The sequence below is a fragment of the Antechinus flavipes genome, chromosome 1, assembly GCF_016432865.1.
Source record: "Antechinus flavipes isolate AdamAnt ecotype Samford, QLD, Australia chromosome 1, AdamAnt_v2, whole genome shotgun sequence".
Lineage (NCBI taxonomy): Eukaryota > Metazoa > Chordata > Mammalia > Dasyuromorphia > Dasyuridae > Antechinus > Antechinus flavipes.
In genome coordinates, this window is record NC_067398.1 from 263,809,181 (window position 1) to 263,823,671 (window position 14,491).

The following is a 14,491-nucleotide window of genomic DNA, read 5'->3' on the forward strand; positions in this document are numbered from 1 at the left end:
ATATCTAGTCCCAATCTCTCTCCCAGCTGCAAGTTGCCACATTTCCAACCACTTACCAATATTTCAAACTCACTCTCCTGGAGGCATCCATTTTGGTTTTATATTTTGAAACTGAATCTCCATATCTCATCTGGGTGGAAAAAGCAGTGGCCACTGTGGGCCTGATCCCACTACTTATCAGCATGGGAGTTTTGACCTGCTCCTTTTCCTACTTGGGTCCCAAGAAGCTCTCAATATTGGTGCTGGAGTGTGGACACATAATTGGTTTTGCCTCACTGCAGCTCAAAATTCCCGAACTCAAGAAATCCAACAGAATCAGCCCACCCAAGAGAGTTTTTGGGTGAGGGTTTCCATATTCAGCTTCTATAGGTGATTCAGATTCAATATGTCTAAAATAGACCTAATTTTCTTGCCCTCCCCAATAAGCTCACTTCTCTTCTCAACTTCATACAGTCAATAAGCATTTATTAAGTGCCTACTATATGCCAGGCATTCTGCTAAAAACTGGAATACAAAATGAAGCAAAAGACAGTCACTGTCCTCAAAGAGATAGATCATAATCTCCTGGGGGAGACAAGAAGCAAACAAATGTACAAACAAGCTATACACAGGATAAATAGAAATAATTGCCAGAGAGAAGGTACTAGAATTAAGAGGGGTTAGTAAAGGCTTCCTGTAAAAAAGTAGATTTTAGTTGGAATTTGAAGGAAAACAAGGAATGTAGAAGATAGAAATAAAGAGGAAGAACAATCCAGTCGGTCCAAGGGGATAGACAGTAAAAATGTCTGGAAATAAGAATTGATTTTTTTTTTTAATGGAACAGCCAGTGTCATTGAATTGAAGAGGTGGGAAATATAAGAAGACTGAAAGTGGGGTGGTCAGTTTTATGAAGACCTTTGAAAGCCAAAAAAGATTTTATATTTGATCCTGGAGGCAACAGGTGGTTGGACTGTGCTTTGGAGTAGATTGGATGAAGGAGAGATTTGAGGCAGGCAGATTCTATTTATATTTATTTAGGTTTAAGGTGTCACCACCTTCCTACCTAGGTTTAAAATCTTAGTTATCTTCTGCTCTTCACTATCACCCTACAAGTAGCTGCCAAATATTGTCACTAATATCCCCTTTCTTCTGCTGCCTCACTGCCACACTAATTCAGGCCTGCATTCCTTCTTCACTGAGCTATTGACATAGCTTCCTAATTACTCTCCCTGACTCGGATTTCTTACCATTCCAAAGTGACTATTCTAAAGCATAGGCCTGAGACCATGCCACTACACTTATAGACTTATTACATCTAGGATCAACTGTTAACTCTCATTTGACATTTAATGCCCTTTACAAGTTGGTCCAAAACCAACTCTTCACATACACACTGGTCCCCACCTTTGTAGTCTCATAGCCAACTCCAACTCTTCTCTCCGAATCAGTCAATTGGGTAGTTCAGGGGATAGCAAACTAGGCCTAGGTAAGGAAGACCTGAGGTGGGATTTACTAGCTGTATGACTTTGAGAAAACTATTTAACCTCTGTTTGCTTTAATTTACTGGAGAAGGAAATGGCAAACAATTCCAGTATCTTTGCAAAGAAAACTCTATATGGGGTCGTGAAGAGCAGGACAGGACTGAAACAACTTAACAATAAAAACATGGTAAAATAGATACCACACAGAGTTAAAAATAAACAAAATACAGAATAGCTATACCCAAGTTAATTTGGGAAGAGAGTACAGTTAGGAAAAATTTCTTGAGCATCTTAATGGAAGACATGAAGCTCTCTTAGATGGAGAAAAGAAGGGAGTACATTTAAGGCAAGTCCTATCAGTTACTTAGTCTTATTTATTCTACCCTGGCCAATATATCTTGCATTAGTTCCTCCTCTCCATTTTGATTGCCATTATTTTAATGTAGGTCCTGGCCTCTTGCTCATATTATTGCAATTACCTATGAACTGGTTACATGGCTTCCAGTATCTTCCTACAATCCAATTCTATATATCACAAGCATCTTAATCCTCTTTATTTAGAGGTCTGATCCACACCATTCCACTAATTAAATCCTTTCATGGCCTTTTAAATAAAGCCCAAATTCCTTAGCCTGGTATTTAAGGTTTTCCACAATTTAGGTTCAATCTTTTATCCTATTATTCTTTACCTTGTTCTCTGAAATATAATGTAGTGGTTTCCAAAGATGAAGTATCCAAAGTGGAGGTGGTGGCTTGATTAATTGGAGAACGGTAAGAAAGGTCACTTTCAAGATTGTGCTACAGTCAGGCTGCTTGTGAAATAACTGTTAAATATTCAGTGTCAGCATTTTATACTTTGTACCACAAATCCAGGAGGTAAGGAGGGATAGTATTCTAGGCAAGTCCAATCAAGCCAAGTCTAATCATTTGCTTGATTTTTTTTGTTGTTGTTATTGATTGTCTAGACTTTAAAAAAAAATTAATAATAAAGATTAAACTTTTCTCCTTTGAGAGTTAGTTGTTACACATTTACTAGTACATCACTGATCATCCCAGTCTTCACCATAGTCAATTGTGGGTCTGGTTTCTAATGCAACCTGACATTTGTTCATTTAAGTCCCTTCTGCTGCTGGCCGCTCATGGCTGGGTAAGTTTCTAGCATTTCTCTTGTTCCCCTAGGCTCTTTAGGGTGATGATAACCTTAACTTGGGCATCTCCAATTGATTCACTCCCCTCCCAAACATACCAATATCCTGACACCCAGATTACATCCTGACTAAAGCAGGTGTCCATCAGAGCAGGCATGTAAGGCAGTGGTGAATAAGAGTGCCACCTCTTCTTTTTTATTTTAGGAGGGATCAGTGAATTGCACAGAAGTGAATGGATTTCACTGTTTTGCAGAACTTATTATCTCTTTCCCCAAATCTATCCCTCTCACAAACTCTTCCATTTTTATATAGGCTACCACAATTCCTCCACTCACTCAAAAACTTGACTTTAACCAGATCTTCTCAGTCTCATTCAGTCAGTTGCCTAATCTAGTTACTGCCACTTCCACAGTACTCTTACATACATCCTCTTCTCTTTGTTCACATGACCACTACTAATTCAGATTCTCATCATCTTTTACCTGGGCTATTGTAATGGCCTCCTAACTGATCTTTCCCAATGTCTCTTCTCACTCCAAACTGCTGACAAAGTGACTTTCCTAAAGCACAAATCTGTATTTATCACCACTACACCACCAAAAGTCTCTTGAAGTCGTTCTTAGCCTTTTTTGCATAATGGTTCACTTATGTGAACTTATCTGGTGAAAACTATGGACTCCTCCTCAGGTTAATGTTTTCAAATGCATAAAATAAAATACATAGAATTATAGGGGAAATCCATTATTCTGAAACAGCTAGCTATTAAAATATTTAAAAAAATCAGAAACCCCAAGTTAAGAACACCTAATAATTCTAGGACCAAAGATCACTATATTTTAAAATCTCATCCTTTTAAAATTTCTATTTTTATGTAAGACATAATGTATATAATTATTAGCACATTGGCACTTATATAATTTATAAATTAAACAACCTAGTTAACTGGACCATTATCTTCTAAACTATTTCTGATACTTTTCTCATCTATTTGCTCACATTCTTTTCACTGAGAAAGTCTCACTTCCTAAATGCAAATCTATTGAAACACTGCTCACCTTTCTGGGTTCAGATCAAATGCTACCTCCTTCCTGAAAACCTTTCTCTATTCTCTCAGTTGGAAATGAACTTGCCTTTCTCTAAACTTTAGCAGATTTAAAGTGCTTGTGCAATTCTTACCTAACAACTTCATGATACAAAAGCAGTCAGCAACAAGCAAATCTATTTTTACCTGCTTTGTTTTAGAGATTACACTACAGTTATTTGAGGACGTTTTATTGCCAACTAAAATGTATTCAAATAGGTGGGTGAACTATCTTATTTAGTCTTGGTATCTCCCTGAGAATTAATAAAGAGAACATCTGCCTTCAAGTTGAAAAGTCATAGGATCAAGTCTTGGCTTGTAAGCAGGCACACTGTATAATGCTGTGTGTCACTTAACTTTTCAGTACTCTCCAAGAACCCCTCTAAAACTTATGCTCTGCCCTGGCAGAGGGAATTTCCTCAGTGGGAATTCCCTATTCCAAGGAAGCTGCAGATCCAGACCCTCCCTTCCCCCCAACTCTGAAAATGCCTAGAAGGTTGGTTTGAATGCAATATAAGCTTAGTAAATGTTTGCTGAATATGGAGTGTTTTAAGGGCATGTGAGATAATAAAGAGAAATATATCTATGTGGTGGAAGATTGGTTAAAATTGTTTCCCATTCTATTAATGAAAGCACCTCAATCTATTTTTAACCTTCATCTCAATGCTCTGATTCTACGTGTTGCAAATATATACATCTATGTGGTGTTTTGTTTTGTTTTTTTCATAGAGAATTCCTTCTACTCAGGAAGAGAGGAGCATCTCTAGGATCCCTTTTAACTCTGTCTGACCCCAATTTTATATGATTTAGTATCAATCAATCCACAAGCATTTATAAAGGCACATTAAATGTCCGGTACTGTTCTAGGCAGAAGGAATAACAACACAAAAGCAAGGCATATCCTTCAAAATACATTTATATTCTATTAGGAGGAAAGCATATTCACAAATAGTAATTAAAAATAATACAAAGTAATTTTGGAGGTCAGGAACAGAATCTTGAAGGAAATGACACTTAGGTTAAGCAATTTGTGTGCATAAATCTCTGAGAGAAGTCTCCTGTCTAAATTCTCCCCCCCATGCAGAGTTTCTGGCTTAAGTACAATAGAAAAGCCATTTCCTTCTCAAGAGTTGGGTTCTTCTCCCATAGCTGACCTTTCTACAAAGTGGCAAAGGACAGATTGCTTAATTCTCTTGTCTCAGACCTGATCATTTTGCTTTTTACAGGTCATCAGGGATAAGGTTGATTTTTAATTTCATCAAAGTGAACTTCTTTATACAAAAACATCGGTAATAAAATAACCCTTCTTTGCTCTTAATTAAATACATTAATACTTTGTCTTTCTTTGGTGATTTCACCAACTGGACTACGGGGACTAGATGTCAACGATCAGCTCCTTCCCACCACATTATACATATTTAATCCCAACCTTGTGAAGTGGGAAATAAAAGTAATGGTATCCTTATTTTAGTTGAAAACTGAAATTTTAATGGACAATAAAGATTTCCCTCATGTCTAGAAGGAATTCTCAAGTTCACATCATAAAATCTTTTCTTTCAAAGACCCAGCTCAAGTACCATCTTCTTCATGAACCCTTTTCTAATCTCCCAACTGTTCGTGTTCTTCTTTCCAAACTACCACTTATTTTATGATTATGTGAGAAAATATTTCCTGAGCTCATGGGATGGATAACTGCTGCCAATTGTGCATTAATCACAATGCAAAAATTATTGTGGTTAAAAATCAAGGTTTTATCATTATGCTCACCCACAGGTTCAGGCTCAGAAAAAAAACTGAACTTCAATTAGGCATCTCACAATCCCTTTCACAGGAAGAATTATGTCGGAGAAATAATTTGTTTACATAAAACACATTTCTATGCATTCTTCTTAGGTCATAAAAGTTAGAGATGATATATCATTGCATATATTTAATGTCATAAAAGTTGAACAAACTTACAGTCATAATCTCATACATCTCCTAAGAAACAAACTTTGTTAAACAAACTGTATAGGTAAACTAAGAACATTCACAAGTAGAGGGATTAAGGAGCATTTGCTGTTACCAAGAAGCCGAAGACAGATTCTCTCTGGTTTCTTATTTAAGTAATGTTTAAGGATCTAAATGAAATTTTCACATCCCATGGGAAAGGTTTTAATATTAATATTAACCAGAAGTTACAAGAGGAATAAAAATTTAAAAATCTCCACACTACCTGTTGTCTTCCCCATAAGCACGGAAGCTCCTTAAGAGAGTTCTATTTTATGTCTCAGCACGATTGACATATAACATATTCTTTTTTTCCTAAATAATTATAACCTAACTCACCAAGTTGTGAAGAAAACACCATCAAACCATAAAGTGATACCTATTCAGATGAGGGCACAAATGCCTCAACTAAGTGACAACTTGTCTGGTCCAGTAAAATGAGAGATTAGATGAAAGGACTTCCCAGATGCCTTCCAGCTTCAAAGCTATCAAGGTCATAAAACCAGTTAAGTGGCAGAGCCAGTAGTTGAATGCAAGATCTTTGTTTCTCACGCAATTTCTACCCTAGAGCTGCAAGGTATGGGAGGTGGGATGGTTTGGGTAACATTTCAGTAAGAAAGTGGGCAGATTTAATCAGGCTGTGAGGGCCAATGAGAGGGCAATGAGCTTAAAAAAAAAAAAAAAAAAAGCCCTTCCCCTTGTAAACTAGCGATCGCTAAATCCAGCATCTTCACACTAGCCCGGAATCACACCCAGAAAGAGTAGGACAAAGGGCAAATCACAAGGGACAAGGGTGGGTTTAAGGAACTTCACTATCCAATCAAGCATTTGAATTCTGTCTTTCCAAACCACTAGCCCCGCCCTGCATTCCTCCTTGGCCAATCAAGAGATTCCTCCTGTCTGGGTTCTTTCTCTCACTCCACGTGTGAGGGGCGGGGAGAGGACTGGAAGGAAGTGTTCGCGCAGGATTTGGCGTCATAATCCCGCGTCCCGCCCCAAGGAAGGAGCACGTGGTTTGGAACTGCTGCCGCGTGCTTTGCTCTTTTCCCGCCCCGCATAGTCCCCCTTCCAACGCCCCCCTCTTTTCACGATGGCCTCAGCCGCGGAGCAGCTCCCACAGGCGGGAGGAGTGAAGCGAAGAGGGAAGGCCCAGTACGTGCAGGCTAAGAGAGCCCGGCGCGGGGGTGGCGGCGGCCCGAGGCAGCTTGAACCCGGGCTTCAGGGCATCCTCATTACGTGCAACATGAATGAGCGCAAGTGCGTAGAGGAGGCCTACAGCCTTCTCAACGAGTACGGGGACGACCTGTATGGGCCTGAGAAGGTAAAAGGAAGGGGAGGGAAGGAGCGGGGTTAGCGGGGTGCGGAGAAGAGAAGTGCTCGCCCCATATTCAGACCTTCCTGAATTCGTCTGCTCTGAGGCAACCGGCGCAGGGGTCTAGGAGGCGCTGGTGAGGCCGCAGAGGTGCCCCGCTTTCCTCTTTGCCGAATTCTGGATCTCCACCCCAATGCAGCGCAACCTGAGGCATGGTGGGCGTGGCTTCCGCCGGACTCCTCCCGCCCCTCTTAGCCTGCTGTGCTTGCTTTCTTACTTGGCACCCGCGTCATAATTGGAACATCTTTTTAAAGCAATAAAAGTGCTAGTACAGTGTTCTAAAGTTTGCAGTGCTCCATATACATATATATAAATGTGGGATGTTCCAAAAGACTGTGTGTGTGTGTATATACATATATGTATGTATATTAACACACATAGAAGACTATTCAATCCTAATAAAGGTATATGTACGTATAATATGTAAGTTCCAAAATTTTTCACTTATCTGCTTGCACACGTGTATGTAATACATGTGTGTATGTACAGGTGTTTTGAAGGAATTTGTGTAGGGGTGTGTGTTAGATATAGAGATTATACACATACATGTGCGGTTGTTCCAAAAGTTTTAGTGTAGTACACATGTAAGGTTTTTCAAATTTTAGCATGCATATATACAACTCACATATGTTGGAAAGTCTTAGTGTACATATATTTGTACACACACGTAAGGATTGTTCAGAAATCCGTGTGTGTGTATACATCCATAGATATGGAGTATTCAAAAAGCCTTAGTGTACTTGTTTGTATATATGTATTGCATGTGTATATGTACACAAATGTAATATACCTGGTGTTCTGGTGTTTCAAAAGTCTTAATGTACTTGTATGTGTGCATATACACAGTATACCCAAAGTTTCCATTTACTTGTTTCTCTAAGTATAAATATATATTTTATGTGCCTACATCTGTACTGTTAAAGTCTTAATGTACATGTGTATATACAGACACATAAAAATCCCATAAATTTTAGCATACTTGTATGTAAGTATATTTTTGTGTTGCCATATATAGGAGATGTTCCAAAAATCTTAGTGTATGTATACACACACACACACACACACACACACACACACACACACACACGGTATTCCAAAAGTTTTAGTGGATTTGTGTGTATGTATATACATATATAAACATGCAAATACATGTACTAGGTGTTCATAAAGTCTTCAAGTACTTATGTTTGTAGCTATACATATGTATAATCTTCCAAAGTCTTAAGACACATGTATACATGTATATACATACAAGTTAATAACACAGAAATGTACATTTACATGTACAGTGTGTTAAGAGAGAGAGAGTGTGTGTGTTATGTTGTGGGGCAGCTAAGTTGGGAAGATGTGAGTTCAAATTCAACCTTAGATTCAGGCAAGTCATTTAGTTTATGTTTGCTTCGGTTTTCTTTTTCTCTCTCTTTTTTTAATTAAAGCTTTTTTATTTTCAAAACATATGCATGGATAATTTTTTAACATTAATCCTTGCAAAACCTTGTTCCAATTTACCCCCCTCTTCCCATCCCTTCCCCTAGATTTGCCTCGATTTTCTAAGCTGTATAATGGTGATAGTAATACAATCTGCTTCTCAGAGAATCACATGAGGTAATATTTATAAAAAGTACTTAGCACAGTGCTTAGCACTGTTCAGTTGTTTCAGTTATGTCTGATTCTTTATTATCCCATTTGGGATTTTCTTGGCAAAGATACTGGAGTGGTTTGTCATTATTTTCTACAGGTCACTTTACAGATGAGGAAATTGAGGCAGAGAGGGTGAGGTGATTCAGCTAGAGTATTGTAGCTAATAAGTGAAGCTGGATTTAAACTCGGGTCTTCTAAGCCCAGGCCTGTCATTTTAGTCATTGTACCATCTAGCTATCGAGCCACTGACATTTTAAATTATGCTGACTCTTGTGGCATTGTGTTTGAGGGAAAAGGTGCCCCTTTATATATATATAGTATACATATTATGTTTATGTATGTGCACATGTACATTATGTATATATGTATCCATTATGTATATGTATACACATATTTTCAAGTTCCTTTTTCCTTTATTTTTGTATGGGGTGTGTGTGTGTATCCATACATCCATCTATGCCCTGGAACAAGTGCTATTCCATTGCTCAGAAGCAGATTGCTTTTTTATTCCAGGCCCTTTGGCTTCCCTCTTCTCATGAGGCTGAGGGCTCTGGAGGAGCCTTGAACCCTCCTGATCAGCCCCATTCTTTGAAAGACAATGCCTAGGATCCCAAGATTGAGGGCTTCATGGATCCTCAGAGATCATTGGGGTCTAATCCATGAATTTCAAAGATGAGAAAACTGAGGTCCCAGGAAAGAACCTGTCCAAAGGGTCCCTGGTCCTCAAACCCAGGTAGAGACTCTTGTGCTGCATAAATGGACATGAAATTTTGGCATCTTGTGGCCTAGCAGACCTGGATTTAGGAAATTCCCAGGTGACTGAAGGGGGGTTTTAAACTAGTATCCCTCCATGGATTTCAGGAGTCCAGTGAACTTGAAATTAAAAAAAAAATTTTTTTTCTAACTGTAAATTTGGCATTTCTTTTGAGTATGAATGGAGACAACAAAACAATCATTCTGAGAAAGGGTCCATGCGTTTCATCTGATGGCCAAAGGGGTTTCTGACACAAAAATAATCAAATCCCTACTAAAGGGAAAGTTGAAGGAGATTTTAGAGGTCAGATCCCCATTTCCCAGTTGAATCTGAAAACCACCCAGAGAGGAAAGTAACTTGGCCAACATCAAGTTGGTATAACTAGCTTAACTTAGAACTAGGCATGGCCTCTCCTACAGGGGAATCCCTAGTAGGTATCCAAGCCCTGTTTGCAGTTTCCCCATTAGTGAGTGCTATAAATAGTTCATCTAAAGCCCTAGAATGTCTACTTAAAAAACAAAACAAAACAAACAAACAAAAAAAACCAGGACCATGAAATGGCATATTTATTTTGTAAAAAGCAAGCATACATGTTGTGGTAAAATAAAATTCAGTGATTGTAAAAATCTTTGAAATTTGAAGGGAAAAATGTTAGATATGACAGTGGTTGAGATGGACGTAGGGTAGAGATTTATTTTGCAGTTGAGGGGCTGGGGCAGGTAAATGTTAAGTCTCCACATCCCAAAAGGAAAATTTTCCTTTCAGATAATAAAAGTTTCGTTGTGGCAGTTTACTTTATTCTTTCCAAAGTTTTTTTGTGCTTGCTTAATTACTGCTTTTAAATCTGGGTTGGTACCTTTATTTAAGCTTCTCAACTTAATGCAAACAGTTTATAGACAAGGATAAGCAACCATCTGGAAGTGAGGAGGAAGAAGATGATGCAGAAGCTGCTTTGAAGAAAGAAGTCAGTGAGATTCAGGCTTCTACGGAATTGAGGTTAAGACGATTCCAGTCATTGGAAAGTGGAGCAAATAATGTGGTCTTCATTAGAACACTTGGCATAGGTATGTGAGTCTTAGACATTCTAATATAACAAATTTGCATTAATTCACCATATTGACCTGCATAGGAAATATCCTTGTACCAAAGTGTAAACATATTTAAACAACAACAACAACAACAACAACCCACTTCATGACTTGAATATGATGACTTAGCTCATGGTGTGAACACATCATCTTTCTAGATTTATATTTTTCCTCAAGGCTAATGTCACTATAGCAGTGAAATAATGAGATAATACTGATGGATGGTACAAGTTTTTATAAACATAAAAATGTTTGCCAGCACATGAAAGTTTTTTCTGGTTTTCCCATTCGACTCATGTTTTCACCAAAATAATTGCAGTGATCTAGAGAAATAACATTTCTTAGGATAGTATTCAAAATCCTTTTAAATCTTAAGATCTCTGCTAAATTACCTAATGAGTTTAATAACAAGATAATAAGATGGTTTAGGAAAAAATTCTAAAATATATAAGAATTCATTAGGGTTTTTTTCATAATTTTTTTTTTCTTTTTTTCTGTGAAGAACCTGAGAAACTTGTTCATCATATCCTAAAGGATATGTATACAACTAAGAAGAAGAAAACGCGGGTTATTCTGCGCATGTTGCCCATATCTGGAACATGCAAAGCTTTCTTAGAAGATATGAAAAAATATGCTGAAACTTTCTTGGAACCTTGGTTTAAAGCACCAAATAAAGGGACATTCCAGATTATTTACAAAGCACGAAATAATAGTCACATGAGCAGAGAAGAAGTTATTAAAGAACTAGCAGGTATGTTTCAGGTAACAAGGGGGCATGATAAAGGTGTGGGGGGTAGTAAGATGCTTTAAAAAGAAGTTTGGGGTTGAGTTTTGCCATTTCTTATTAATCTTGGACAAAATGGTTAAACTCTGGGTTTGTTTCCTTATCTGGATAAGATATACTTATCTATAAGGTCTCTTGTCAGGCTAATTCTCTTTATTTATTTATTTATTTATTTATTTATATTATAGCTTTTTATTTACAAGTTATATGCATGGGTAATTTTATGGCATTGACAATTGCCAAACCTTTTGTTCCAAATTTCCCCTCCTTCCCCCCCATCCCCTCTCCCAGATGGCAAGTTGACCAATACATGCTAAATATGTTAAAGTATAAATTAAATACAATATAAGTATACATGTCCAAACAGTTATTTTGCTGTACAAAAAGAATTGAACTTTGAAATAGTGTACTATTAGCCTGTGAAGGAAATCAAAAATGCAGGTGGACAAAAATATAGGGATTGGGAATTCTATGTAATGGTTCATAGTCATCTCCCAGAGTTCTTTCGCTGGGTGTCAGGCTAATTCTTTAAATGCATCTGTGATAGTTGGTCACATTGTTTTCAAGATCTGAAGTATTTTCCCCTCCTGGAATGAGAGCTTTTACATATGGAATTAGTTGTTTATTGGATCATGGATTTAAAGCGGAAGGAACCTAAAGAATTCATGGAAAGTGGCTTCCTCATTTTACTGATGGTTTTGGGAAAACAAAACACCAAACTCAGAAACTGCAGCTCAGTGACTTGTCCAAGGTCTGTCACGTAGGTGGTCATCATTTCCAACATGAGATTCAAATCCAGGTTTTCTCATTGCAAGTCCAGCACTTGTGTCCATCATAACAGGATGATTCTCTGATAAATCTATTAAGATGTCTTTAAAATACATTGTAATAATCCTGACCTTTATGTTTAGGACAACTTTAAAAAGTTGTGTTTTAGGTTAATAAGGTTAAATTATTATTTATATTATTAGTATTATGTTACATTATATATTATATTATTATTATTAATAAGCTTAAAAGTTAAAACAAAGTTACAGCAACAGGTATCTTTAGCACCCCATCTGCATTGCTTTGCAGATCTGCAATGATTTTAAATTTTATTTGAATATGTTATTCGCACAAATCAGAAATACAAAAAGCTGGGGAAAAAGGGAGGAACTTAAGCCTGTCATGTTCACAGAGCTAATGATAATCCTTCTCAGCCTAAATTCTTTGTTTGTTTCTCTCTTGCAGGCATAGTGGGCTGCCTCAATCCTGAAAATAAAGTCGATCTTAGTAATCCTCAGTATACCATTGTGGTGGAAATCATTAAGGCTGTCTGCTGCCTGAGTGTTGTCAAAGATTACATGTTGTTCAGAAAATACAACCTTCAGGAAGTGGTCAAAACTAACAAAGAGGGGTCTCAGCCAAACCCTGGTCAGGATGCACAAGTAAGAAATGGAAACAAAGCAAAACTGGAATTTGGAGACACAGAAAAGGAGAATCTCAAGTCAAAAGAAAGTGACTCTGCAGAAGGAAAAATTAATCCCCAGTTGCTAGTAGAGGGTAATAAAGAGGAGGAGTCGCTTGGAGAAAGTGAAAAAGGAACCAAATCTGAAAATGGAAGCCAAGTTATGGAAGGTTCTAAATCAAATGAAAGTGGCCTGGTCTTGGAGAAAAATTAATCATTAGAGACAGGAACTAGTAAGAGAAGAGGCATATTCCAAAGATGGGGACAAAATAAGTTATCCAAGTTGAGAATGTTGTTGTGTAATGAAACTTGCCCTGGAGGTGTGTTTAAAGTTTTTCAAAGTTATGCAATGCCATATTTCACCAGTAGCTCTGCTGGTTGAATCATTGGACAGAATAGTGTGGTCATCCCCCTAGTAGGAAGTGATTAATTGGTTAAATTGTTTATTTACTCCCAAAAGCATTTTTTAAAAATCATCTAGATTGGAAATAGTGGGGACAACATCCTAAAATTCTTAAAGGAAAGTAGGATTTTAGTTTTTGGGCCATTGTTTAAAAATAGGAAGATTAAACCTATTAGAACTTTTCATATATGAGCAAAGTTTAATTTAGAAATTGTTCAATTCTTAGAATGTCTTTTTCAGGATTTGTGTGGAATAACTTGAAAGAAAAATTTATGCACATTTTTTAACAGTATCATTTAGGAAATAGGGGGAAGATGCTTTTTATGTAAAATTTCAGCTGGTTCCCAGCTTCAAGGAAGAAGATATTTTAATAGTGTAGATAAGATCACTTTCAGGATCCCTTGGAACTTAAGAATCTGAGTGTATAAAGACAGCCATATCCATCTAGTCTGTACGTTGTCTAATTGATGCTATAAAATTGGATCCCTCTGTTAATTTTGAGAGCTCCTCCAGAAAGATACATATATATGTATATATATATATTTTTTTCATTTTCAAGAGTCTTAGTTCTTTCATATTTATTTCTGTGATTTTGGTACTAACTGAATGCAGCATATTTTTCATAGACAACTCTTACCTAAGTTAGTCATTGGTACTACATCAAGCTTTATGATAAACTGAATTAGTCCATATAAAGTGTTGTTTTCAGTTTTATAAACTGTTTTCTCACATTGATATTTCACTTTTAAATGTTGAAATTCTATGGTGCAAATTGATTGGTTCTTTCACTTCATTGATAGGCTCAGATTATCTTACCCTATAGAAAAGAAGGTAAACTCTTTGTGTATCTTCAGGTAAAGTTTCATTAATGTTAATGCTAATTGTAATTTTTTAATATCCTCAAGGCACAATTCTTTTCCTTATCTTTTTGGTTAAGTACTGGACTGTAACCCATTGCTAGATATTGTTTGATTTTCATTGATACTTTTTCAGAAATGCAAAAGTAAATTTCTCTTAACAGAAATAAGTGTTTCCTCTGCTTTTTGGGGGGGGGGGAAAGGGAGGGAGATGGGTAGAGGGGTATGCAGCATGTGGAAGAGGGTGGAACATGAACTAGTAATATCTTGATAGTGTAGTACAGAGATCATTGAACCTGGAGCCAGGAAGAGCTGAGTTCAAATGTGGCTTCAGATACTTACTATTTGTGTGACCTTGGGCAAGTCACTTAACCCCTATTTGTCTGAGTTCCTCATTTGTAAAATGGGGACACACTGGAGAAGGAAATGGCAAACTAGTCCATATCTTTGCCCAGAAAATTTCA

At 37.2% G+C, this 14,491-nt stretch overlaps 2 protein-coding genes across 4 annotated transcripts in view; one reads left to right on the forward strand and one right to left on the reverse strand.

Moving 5' to 3' along the window:
• Positions 1-7,279, reverse strand: part of ACSM3 (acyl-CoA synthetase medium chain family member 3) — a 37,042-nt gene extending 29,763 nt beyond the window's left edge. For 2 of the 3 annotated variants that reach the window (XM_052001488.1, XM_052001485.1), the window contains exon 1: positions 7,073-7,279. The gene's annotated coding sequence lies outside the window, so the exon portion shown is untranslated. Of the gene's footprint in view, positions 1-6,017; positions 6,114-7,072 lie in introns of those variants that run through there. The other variant, XM_052001498.1, reaches the window with a different exon arrangement.
• On the forward strand, positions 6,676-14,197 carry THUMPD1 (THUMP domain containing 1). Its single transcript, XM_052001504.1, has 4 exons — positions 6,676-6,999; positions 10,335-10,509; positions 11,036-11,284; positions 12,551-14,197. The coding sequence occupies exons 1-4, from the start codon at positions 6,769-6,771 to the stop codon at positions 12,979-12,981; spliced, it is 1,086 nt and encodes a 361-aa protein (XP_051857464.1). The 5' UTR covers positions 6,676-6,768; the 3' UTR covers positions 12,982-14,197.
• The last annotated feature ends 294 nt before the right edge of the window (positions 14,198-14,491 follow it).